Source organism: Pseudopodoces humilis, chromosome 5, assembly GCF_049639895.1.
Source record: "Pseudopodoces humilis isolate 2021_Gansu_Grassland_sample_001 chromosome 5, ASM4963989v1, whole genome shotgun sequence".
NCBI classification, from domain to species: Eukaryota; Metazoa; Chordata; class Aves; order Passeriformes; family Paridae; genus Pseudopodoces; species Pseudopodoces humilis.
The window spans coordinates 12,268,851-12,279,643 of NC_142204.1; the positions used below are offsets into that span (position 1 = coordinate 12,268,851).

The 10,793-nt window shown below is 52.8% G+C and overlaps 1 protein-coding gene across 1 annotated transcript; it reads left to right on the forward strand.

Annotated features, from left to right (window-relative positions):
• The first annotated feature begins 4,486 nt into the window (after window positions 1-4,486).
• On the forward strand, window positions 4,487-10,321 carry LOC148184276 (maestro heat-like repeat-containing protein family member 7). Its single transcript, XM_088055091.1, has 15 exons — window positions 4,487-4,595; window positions 5,230-5,294; window positions 5,409-5,918; window positions 6,067-6,215; window positions 6,472-6,623; window positions 6,831-7,011; window positions 7,094-7,231; window positions 7,508-7,622; window positions 7,765-7,902; window positions 8,155-8,331; window positions 8,452-8,607; window positions 8,770-8,871; window positions 9,593-9,695; window positions 9,943-9,999; window positions 10,290-10,321. Exons 1-15 carry the CDS (start codon window positions 4,487-4,489, stop codon window positions 10,319-10,321), a joined length of 2,184 nt encoding a protein of 727 aa, XP_087911217.1.
• Window positions 10,322-10,793: the final 472 nt, after the last annotated feature.

Consider the following 10,793-nt stretch of genomic DNA (forward strand, 5'->3'; position numbering starts at 1 on the left):
GTCCGGTGATGAATATCTCGTCGGAGCCTCTCCGTTTTGGCTTGATGTTTCGTGTCCTGTCTATTCTTCCCTGTTGATGGTCACCGAGCCTGTCCTTGTCAGTTTGAGGAGTTTTTTTTTCTGTCAGCTTGATGGGCCGCGTCCTGTCTATTCTTTTTGTTGATGGGTGCCGGCTAGGATCGTTATCCTTTGAGTGGGAATTCGTGGCTAGATCTGGGAAGGGCTTGTGTGTCATACTGCACTTTATATTTTATATCATTATTGTTATATACATTTATTTAGATTTTTACGAATTTTTACAAGTTCATTTCTCACACAAGCAACAGGGCTGCAGGAGCCTTGTTGTAATAAATCCATCGGCCTGACAGTTTGTTAGTTTTCTCAAAGTTTGCAAGTTTTGAAGAAATGGGATGCCTTTCCTGTTCTCAGATAATGCGTAATCTACTTTCTTGCATGCTTCCCAGGAATCTTCTGCACTGTCAGGCTTGCTTCTTCCTCACACTTACCTGCCTACCTTTTTGTTTCCTTCTACTATTTCCATTCCTGTTTTAAGAGTAATGGCTCTATACCTTTACCTTTACACAGTATGTGTTTTGCTCAGGTATTGGTGAATGAGACATCATGAGATGTAGGAGGTTCCCCATGTAGGGATTGTTATTCTTGGGGTTTGCACACTACATCTTCCCTGACTTTGTGCTGTCTCCCCACTAAACAATCTCTTAGTACAGTTGGGGTCCCTTTCAAAAAAGGTCTTAATACATTAAAAATCATTTCTACAGAGGTTGGGATCTTTTCATCTGCGTGTTTGTGTTTTGTTGCTAAGCAGTGAGTTTTTGTAGCAGCAGCAGAGATATTCTTAGCTGACAGCATAGGGGTCAAGGTAGGTTCCCCTTTTTCTAGAATATATATTCCTCTTGCCCAATGTAGCAGCAATTCTGCTGGTTGTTGAATGGGTTTTGTCAGGAGGGTCTGGCCTGTGGTGCAGAAGGACAGATACATCCCAGAATCCAAAACTTTCCATACCATCTGTATTGGTTCTGACCAAGGTAAAATCCAGAGCCCTTCCAGTGCTGTGCTTTGCATTGGTACCTAGGTGGGTGTTGAGAACAGACCAGTGTTTTGGCTACTGCCTAGCAGTGCCGTCCCTCTGACATTCCTTCCCCCATCAAAGGGGATGGGAGTGGGCAAGATCCTGGGAAGGGACACAATCAAGCCACCTGACCCAAATTGGCCAAAGGCATATTCCATACCTTGTGATGACAGCTCAGAAAGCTAAGCTAAGGGAGAGAGGAGGAAACGGGGGCATTTGTGAATTTTCAGTGTTTGCCTTCTGGAAGAACAATTACACGTGCTGAAGCCCTTCTTTCCAGAAAATGTCCAAACATCATTGCTGATGGAAAGTAGAGATAGAGATAGACATTTTTTGTCTTTAGCCCATGCACAGATCTCTTTGTTTCTTTCTCTTACTGCAATAAAATTGCCTTATCTGACCCTGGTGGTTGTACTCCATCTTATCCTCTTCCCTGTCCCAGTGGGAAAGAGAGTGATCGAGCAACAGAGTGGGCGCCTGGCACCCAGCCAGGGTCGACCCACTACAGTCATTTTGGCACCTGAATGTGGGACGATATAAAGTTGGTGAAATGGACTACAGCAGGAACCTCGGGGCGCTGGGCTGGAACAGCAGAGGAGTGCAGGCCCGGGGTGGCAAACAAAGTTTAGCAATAACCCCAAAGCTGTGGTAGGAGCAGCATGGGGCTGGGTGGACCCAGGGGTATCGAGCTAAAAGTGTACTAAAAATCCAGAACAGCGGCAGAAACAGTGGGGGCTGGGCAGCCTGGAAGGGCAGATAAGGTGTGGGGGGGATTGTTTCAGGTTTCTCCTGGCTGTCGCCTGTGTAATGGCCTGGCAATAGCAGCAGCTGCCAGGCTCCCGCAAGCATCCGTGAGAGGCTCCCTTTCAGAGGGTGTCAGGGTCCCCGTTTTCCCCTGAGACACCCAAGCAGATGGTAAGGATACCTTCCAGAGTGATTGGGTATTGAAAAGACCCACTTACACGGCCACACTTGTGAGCAGAGGCTCACCCACAGTAAAGAGACACAGAGACGGAAAAGCTATGCAGTAGCAGTGAATCCTCTGGGCAGCAGCAGCAGTCCAATACCAAAACCTCAACCATTTGCCACTCGAGCCACAACCCCTAGCTAAGAGACAGCCACAACCCCACCACCTCTCCCAAGCATGACTCCCAAATGCTCCTTTCCCTTGGCTGACTCCAAGGTGGGATGTAAGAGGTCTCAGCCACATCTTTTGTTTCTTCATGACCTGTATTTGTCCCCCAGAGAACCGCTCCGTTCACAGGCTCTTCCTTTCAGATGGGAAAAAATTCCCTATAGAATCCAAACCAAAAGAAGGGTCTCTGCTGTATTGAGACAAAATTAAACACTAAAAAGCAGCTAAAATATAGAATAAAAAAAAAAAAAATCTTAGCTCATAATAAAGACACAGCTCCTTATCAAATTCAGGATTCACTAAATTTCTAGTTAAATACAATCTAACTCTTTTTCAACGTGTAAACAAAAGAGCCAGTCCTGTCCTGCAGGGTTCCAGCAGTGCCTCACAGCAGTCCTGCATTCATGTCAGGATGTTGACCAACACAGGGCTTGCAAACTAAGGCAGTACTGAAAGGTCAAGTGCTCCCTCAGGATATAGCAATCCTGAACAATCACCCCAGAGCTACCTGATGACTCCCACTCCTTGTGGCACCAGTTGCTTTCCTGTGGAATGTTCTACCTGGTCTGAGAGTAAAGAGGGATGTGGAGAAAGAGCTTGCCAGGCTTGCTCTCAATCCCTTCCCAGCAATCCTGGTTATGTGGAGAAGTCCGAGCAGAGTGCAAATGTGCAAATGTAACAGCCATGCATAGGAAGAGTCGGCAGGAAGGATGATCCAGGATCCACTGGCCTAGAAGCCTGAGCTTGCTACTGGGAAAGGCTTTGGAAGAGATCCTCCTGAGTGCTATCCCACAGCATGTGCAGGGAACCAAGGGGTCTGCTGGAGGATGGGAAAGCTCTGTGGAGGGATGGGGACAGCTGGGGCTCCTGGCAGGATGCTGAGGGATTCTGTGTGTGTGTTTTGGGGGAATTGGTGTTGGCAGGGATGTTGGGGAAGGAGTTGTCTGGAAGTGAGAGGTCTAGGCTGGAATTTGAGTCAGTTTGACAGCAATATCTGTGGTTCGGCACAGCTTTGGTTAGGGAGGACAGAAGGAATATCTGTGACTTTACCTTTTAGTAGTCCTAATTCTCCTGCAGGGAAGAAGAGAGGAGAGCTGTACTTTATTGGCCACTTAGATATCTGTACCAGGGGGAGGATTAGCCTTTTTTCAACCTACTCATTTGTTTGGGCTACTTTTGTAACACTGAGTGGACTTTCATTCCTTGAGAACTTTTATTCCTTAAGAGAATTAGGATATTATCATCCTTTCATAGAAAATCATTTGCAATCCGAAGAATGGCCGTTTTTTACTCTCTGTGTAGTGTTACGATTTGTAAAGTGACTCTCAATTGATGACGTTAACGAAATGAGTTGCTGCTTTGAGATGGGAAGCAAACTTCCAAATCTTTCATATTTTCCTGCCATTCTAGTTAATTTATGAAGTCTGAAACTTTTTGGAACTACTTGAGCTGAACACCGGGGAAGTAAAGTTATCCTGAATTGAGGATTCTTAAATGCCCTGATCCTGCAGAGCAGGGCAGCATTTGCTGATGGTTTGACCCATTCCTAAAGATCCTGTCAGGCTGTCTTAAACACTTGTGGCAAAAAAATTCCTTCCAACCTGGGCCACTTCAGGTGGGCTGGGGGTGGCCCCAGGGCACCAGGTGGCAGTGGGTGCAAGGGCCCTTTGTGACACGGTGCAGCATGGTCACCCTGGGATGGAATGGGACAAGGTATCCAAGGTCACATGGTGACATAGGAGCTGGCGGTGACAGGGCCACGCCACAGTGCTCAGAGCACACAACAGCTCAGGATGCATCAGAGCGGTGCTGTGAGGAGCCCCCACACAGCGCACTCATTCGTGCCTGACCCAGAGCTTTTTGAGGCATTACTCCTGCAGCTGACCTCACGGCCAGACTGTGGGATTTTGTGACTCAGACCTTTCCCAAGGCATCTTCTATGCCTGCGGCCTGTGCCCTTCCAGGCTAGACTGTGGGATTTGGTGACCTGAATAATTTACATGGAATCTCCTGTCATTGTGTCAGGAGCTCTCAAAACCAGATCGTGGGATTTGGTCACCTGAATCATTTACGAACAAGTCATTGGTCTCCTGTCATTGTGGCAGGAGCCATCAAGACCAGAGTGCAGGACTTGCTGACCTGCAGCCTTCCTGAGGCTTCTCTGTTCCAGGCGCCCTCCAGGCACAACTGCACAACTTGTTGCCTCAGAGCATTCTTGAGGCATCTCTCTCTAGAAGGTGCCCTCGAGGCCAGACTGCGGCATGGCGGGCAGGTTCCTCAGCCTGTTCAGGCAGAAAAAAACTGAAGGCCCTGGAACTGCCCCAGCACAACAGCCTGAGGAGCCGGAGCAGTTCCAGACATGTCAGGATGGTGAGTGGCAGAGCTGTTGCACTATATTGGGAATGGTGAAAGTAACAACACGGACTCTCTTGTGGATTGTACAGGAGAGCAAGGTTTATTACTCCGGATGTTCTTTTATAGACAAGTCCAAGAAGGTCTGGAAAGGTAAAACTCTTATTGGTCAGTAAACTAACACATCACCATCATTGGTCAGTTGTGTACACCATCCCTCGACCTTCTCTTGCAAGAAAACAAGAAATTGACAAACAACACCTGCAAGGTTGTCTTCTGTCTCTAAGGATTATTTTGATTCCTCCTTATGATTTCCCAGGCCACATCTCAGGACAGTCTAAGAAAGTTATGTGACTTGGTTTTCCACAGACACCGTGCTGCCTGCTTGCTTCTTGCATTTAGCATCCACAGCAGAGCTGGGCCACAGGACTGATGGCTGCAGCTGGCTTGGCCCCATTCCATCCCATCTCACCTCCTGTGGACATGCCCACGGATAGGACAGAAGCTGGGCCAGGGCTGCCCCTCACAGTGACTATGCTCCATCCCCTGGGGCATCCACGGGGCTGTCCCTGCCTGGGGAGCGCAGGGCTGGGCTGTGTTCTCCCACCTCCCTTGCGGTCCCTCAGCTCTGGCTGTGCTTGCTCTTTGCCAGGTGCAGCCATGGACCCGACACGAGAGCAGCACCCTGCCCGTGGCAGCTTCCACAGAACGCTGAAGGTACCTGCAGCCATCTCCACCTGGGCTGGGCCTGCTATCACTGCTCAGCCGAGAACTGTGCTTGAAGCACTCCATGGAACATTCCTTTCTTCCCTGTCCTTGGTTCTCCTGCAGATGTTCTGGAAGTTTGTGCCCATTCGGCATAGAAAGACCAGCACCACAGCAACTGAGGGCACAGACGAGCCTAACTCCGGGCTGACCGAGCTCCCAGCAGAGCCTGATGTCAGCCCAGATTCAGCTAAGTGCTCAGAAAACTCTGACACCTCAGTGACTGAAGACTGGGCAAAGGCTCTCCTCATATCAATGACTGAGGATGTGGTCATCACGTACATTATCAATAGAGAGACTCAGGGCATAACAAAGACTGAAATCAGCCCAGATTCGTCTGAGTGCTCAGAAGACTCTGACAGCACAATGAATGATCACAGGGCAAAGGGTGTCATACCAGTGATTGAGCACATGGCCATTGCAAACACCAGCACCGGTGGGACTCAGAGGATCACAAATCACACCACACCCACTCCCACTGTGATTCACACTCCCATTATGGATTTTTTCGAGGAAAGTGCTGTCTCTTCTCTGCAGCAGGTAACCAGCCTGGGGCCAGGGCTGGAGGCCTCCCAGGTTCGTGTGCTCCTTCATTCCATGGTCACTGGGCCCCCTCAGTCTTTGAGGCCAGCACAGTGTAGCAGGAAGGGAAGCACTTCTTGGGGGAAGCTGGAGAAGTGGATTCCTTGGACAGCACTCTAAGTCTTCCTCATGCCTCCACCAGGTGCCAGACATTGTAAGGACCATTCACCAGAGTATTATGTTCCACGTCACTGTGTGTGCCAGGCTGCAAATCAACATTCTGAGGCTGGCTGAAGAACACCCTGATGACGTGGTGCTGAGCCTCCTTCACTGTGCTCCAACATGTGACAGGTACAGGGCCCATGTGCCTTGAGAGGTCAGGGCTCACCAGCCTTTAGGGCACATCAACTCTCACAGCCTGTCCAATGGGGTCTGCCCAACAGGCAGAGAGGTCCAGGACCCTCGGGCCCCTCTGTTTCCCAAGCCTGCTGCCAATGCTCCTTCCCTGTCCCTCAGGGCACCAGGCCTCTGTCACCTGGGCCCCACAGCTGCACAGGGCATGGTACTGTGACTGAGATGCCTCTGACACAGAGCTCTGATCCCACAGAGCTGCCACAATGATGTGGAGAGTCATAGGTTCGTCAGGACCAACACTGCAGAAGGTGCTTCCAACACTGCTCTGTGTGATGGAGCACTGGCCACTGTACAGGATGTGCACTACCAGTGGGGACAACAAGGACGTTTTTGCCCTGGCTGTGAGTTTATGGAATTAGCCTTTGCTTACCCCCAGGTCGCCTCTCCAGCAGCTCTCCATTCTCTCCATGCTTCAGGCGCTGTGCTAAAACCTGGGCAAGGGGCAGGCTCGGGGGCACCAGGCCCACTGCTCCCCCTGCATCTCCCCTCGGGCCCTGCCCCAGGGACACCTTGGCACTGAGCGCTATCTTGGGTTGCTTCTTTTGCAGGCAGCTCTGGTGCTCTGGGTGATTGTGCCTCAGTGCCACAAGGCAGTGATCCCTTATTCTGGGCGCCTGTTTGTGGCTCTGCTCTTCCATGTTGTCATCACCACACAGCAGACACCATCAGAGGAAGTTGGTACCTTCTGGAAAGCATGCAAGGAGGAACATTGCCTTCCCAGCAACCCCAACAGGTCCCAGTCCTCCTGTCCTTCCTACACCTTTGTGGCCAGCACCTGTGCTCCCAGCGTGACCTGGGCTTTGCTCTGCACACAGGTTTGCAGTGAAGGCCATGAAGACTCTGCTCCACCGACTGCGGTGTGACAAAGAGTTGATGACTATGGAGCGCAAGAGTGTCTGGAACATGCTGGTCTCTGCTAACACCCAGCACTATGGCACTGGTCTGATGGCCAGGTGAGACCCCCTTCTCCCCACTACCTCTGGCATTTGTGACCTTTGCCTGGGGGGCCCCCCACAGTCCCTGTGGTCATGGCCAGAGGGTCTCGTCACCGAGAGTTGGTCGAGCAGACTGGAAAAGGCTCGGAGAGGAGGGTGTCCAGAAGGAGCTGCCTCCCAAAGCACCCATATCTTCTCCAAGGAGGTTGAGGAAAGACAGGACCTCTGTGAGTCAGTCCTGGGAGAGATCTGCCCCCCAACCTCAGGGTCTTGGTGCCTTTTTCCCCCTTCCAGGGAGCTGCGCCGTATCTTTGTGCCATTGTGTTCCCTCGTTGCATTACACCTACTCCGGCTGCTCAACAGGGAGGAGACATACTGGGATCTGCCCTTCCTGGCATTCCTTGTGGAGGTGAGCCTGATGGCCAGCACTACCTCACTGAGTTGCCAGCCAGCCCTCTCCCCTTGCATAGCCACAGCTGCCTGGGACAGGGTGCCTGCACAGTTCCAAGCTCCTGCTGGCTGGGTTCCCTGTCACTACCTGTGCCTTTCAGGTCTTCGAGTGCCTGGACTTGAGTAAATATGGTGACAGCATCTTGGAGATAATGTCGAGGCACCTGCACAGCAAGTGCAGGGAGAGGCGTCGCCTGGCACTCAAAGGCCTCCTGGTGCTCAGCAAGGATCCCTCGAGGGTGAGAAGGGGGCAGTGGCTGAAGCTGTGCTGGAAAGGTGGGGGTGGGGAAAGCAGCCCCTTGGTCTGGCTGGGCTTCAAGAGCTGAGGCAGCTGCACTCAGTTCTCCTGCCTCCTGGCTCAGCTGCCTAAGTGCTTTGGGACACACCTTCGGCCTCTGGGCCCTGCAGCAGCAGGGTGGGGTTGCAGTGCCAGGGTGGTGTTGGCAGTGCAGCCATTCTGGCTTCCCAGCACAGCCTTCTGTTCCACACAGGCCAGAAAAATGTGCAGTCTCTCTCAAATTCTTCTGGAGCTGCTTGGTGATGCACATGGATACGTTGTCAGCATGACCCTCTCTGTGCTCACAAATATACTTGAGAATGAACACATCCTGATATCCAGCACCACTGCCCCAAAGCTGGCTGAGGCACTCCTGCCACTCTTTGACAAGGTAAGGCTCTGTGCCCCCAGCCATGAGCACTGATCATTGCTCATAAATTTTGTGGATTTTCAGGCCCTTTCCCAGATGGGCCTTAGGCAGTTGATGCTGAGGTGTTTTCTTTTTTTCCAGGATGAAATCCATATGCAGCTGCTCTCCCTACACCTCTTCTTCAAGGTGATGGACTTGGCAGTGGACAAAAGAAAAAAGCCCCTGAAGAGGATTGTGAGGCAGAGCCTGCTCCCACTCTTCTTTCATTGCTATGATGAGAACAAGCGTGTGGCGAAGGTGAGGTTTTGAGTGATTCTGGTGCATCCTTGGGAAGGGGCTCAGATGTCTCCTGGCTTAGCCTCTCCCAGGCTCCAGCTTTCTGCTCCTGGCCTTGCCACAGGGACGCAAGTCCTTTTCTTTGGGCTGCAGTGGTATGCCCATATGTCTGCTGCTCTCCAGGCCTCTCTTCAAGTGCTCCTTTGTGTGACCACATTCCTGAAGAAGAAGAAGCTCAAGAGACTGCTGAAGAAGAAGAAGATGTGGAAGTTTCACAACTGCCTGGTAAGGACAGCCTGGAGAAGACTGAGCTGAAGCCTGGAGAAGCCCCTTGCCCCCATGCTGGCTTCTGCGAGGCAGAGGACCTGGTTCAGGAACGGCACGGGGACCAATCCCAGGTCACTCGGTCCATTAGCACACAACACCAACGTGGTGGATGGCAAAATGGTGTTGGTGAAGAATTTGACACTTTATAACCTAGGTTCACAATGTCACTCCCATCTGCTTTCATCACAGCTAGGTGCTATTGGCTAATTACGGGGTAATTACCATAGATTATAGAGGAGGGGGGTGAATCTATCTTTCCGTACACCACGTTATCTTCCGACCACCGGGACCTAGCTCCGCACACCCCCGGCACTCAGTGTATGGGGCTGGCAGCTGTGGGCCCCACCCAGTGGTGCACCCAGGGGTGCCAGCCTGCACCTCACACACTGCTCCCTTCCCTGGGCAGCACAGCTTCTTCTCCAGGCTCCTGTGGCCCTGAGCCGGGTGCCCATAAAGCCCCGGCCCAGCAGGGCTGTGGGGTGGGGTGGCACCGCGGCTCCCCAGGCAGCAGCCAGCCCTCTGCCCCCTCCAGAGCCCGACACCAGTGGCTGCTGGCCGGGCCTCAGGGCTGTGGGAGCCTCAGGGTTGTGTGGGCAGGTGAGGCCAGGGCTGGGCGCAGGGAGTGCCCGGCCGAGGGGCAGAGCCCACGCCAACCCTTCCCTTCTGCCTCCCTCTCCAGCTGGCACAGGACAGGAAACGAGCGGCCGAATACGCACGCCAAGCCCTGCCATACCTGGAGAGCGGTCAGGAGCACCTGAGAGGGGTGGCCAGGAGGTTCATCGGTGAGCCACAAGCCTGGGCTCCCTCCCCGCCCCTCCGCAGCTGGGCCCCAGCCGCAGCTGCTGCCCCAGCAGCGGCAACCGGGCCCGGCGCCCTGGAGCCCCACCTGTCCTTGGAGCTGCTGCCGGCCTCTGGCAGCCGTGCCCTTGGGCGTCCGGATGCAGCAAGGGCTGAGCCCTGCTGGGGCAGGAGGGCATGTGGCCACAGGGAGCTGTGCCGCTGGGGCCCTGACAGGCTCTGTGTTCCCAGGGTCTGCCAGGATTCTCTTGAGGGGGCAGAAGGAAGAGTTCCGGTTCCTCAGCGAGGGTGAGTGAGGGCAGTGGGCTGTCAGCGGAGGCTGGAACGGGGAGCTGCAATCCCTGCCCCAGCTGCAGAGGACTTCACTCCCTGTGCGGACGAGGGTGGCGTGGGCAAAACACAGAGATATTGCAGGGACGCGGCGGGGATTTGTGGTGAGCACCTTCTGGCTGATCCTGTTGGCCTCTCCTCTCTTGAGGCCCTTGCAAGAGCTGAGTGGGACACTCTAGGCAGGAATGTCTCCTAGGATTCCCGCAGATGTGGGCCAATGACTGTGGCTCTCTTCCTCTCTGTTGCAGCCCTTCAAGCCTCAAAGAAAAAAACGGTCTAACCTGTATGTTCAAGAGCAGTTTGCCAGAGAAGCAGAAGAATTAGAGTCATCTTCAGGATCCAGTGAACCAGTGTCCCAAGAACAGCAGTAGGAGACACTGAAGAGGACAGACACCACCTCCCAGTGGCAGTAGAGCTCCAGGCACAGCTGAGCCTGTGGGAAGCTCGAGTACCTTCAGCCCTCTCCCTCCCTCCAGCCCCGAGACCGTGCCTACCACCTTTTTTTCCCTTCCAGCTCATCCCTTTGCTTCATCTTCCAAATAATAAACAGTTTGGCTTTTCACTTTATCTGCATCTCTGTGGAACTGAAGTGGTGCAAATCCTGAGTGCTGGGACACACAGACCCCTCCTGCCATTCTCTTCCGCGCCGTGTTTTGTGCAGAGACGCAGAGGAATGAGGGCAGATCAAGCTGGAAAGGTCTTTGGGCTGAAGTTCCAGTTACACAGCATTGTAGAGGTAAAGATCTTGCTGA

Excerpts from the sequence above, each read along its gene's own strand:
- LOC148184276 (XM_088055091.1), top strand. The coding sequence starts at position 4,487 with ATGGCGGGCAGGTTCCTCAGCCTGTTCAGGCAGAAAAAAACTGAAGGC. Across the intron at positions 7,903-8,154 it reads TCAGCAAGGATCCCTCGAGG|GCCAGAAAAATGTGCAGTCT; the intron begins GTGAGAAGGGGG and ends TGTTCCACACAG. Across the intron at positions 10,000-10,289 it reads GTTCCGGTTCCTCAGCGAGG|CCCTTCAAGCCTCAAAGAAA; the intron begins GTGAGTGAGGGC and ends TCTCTGTTGCAG.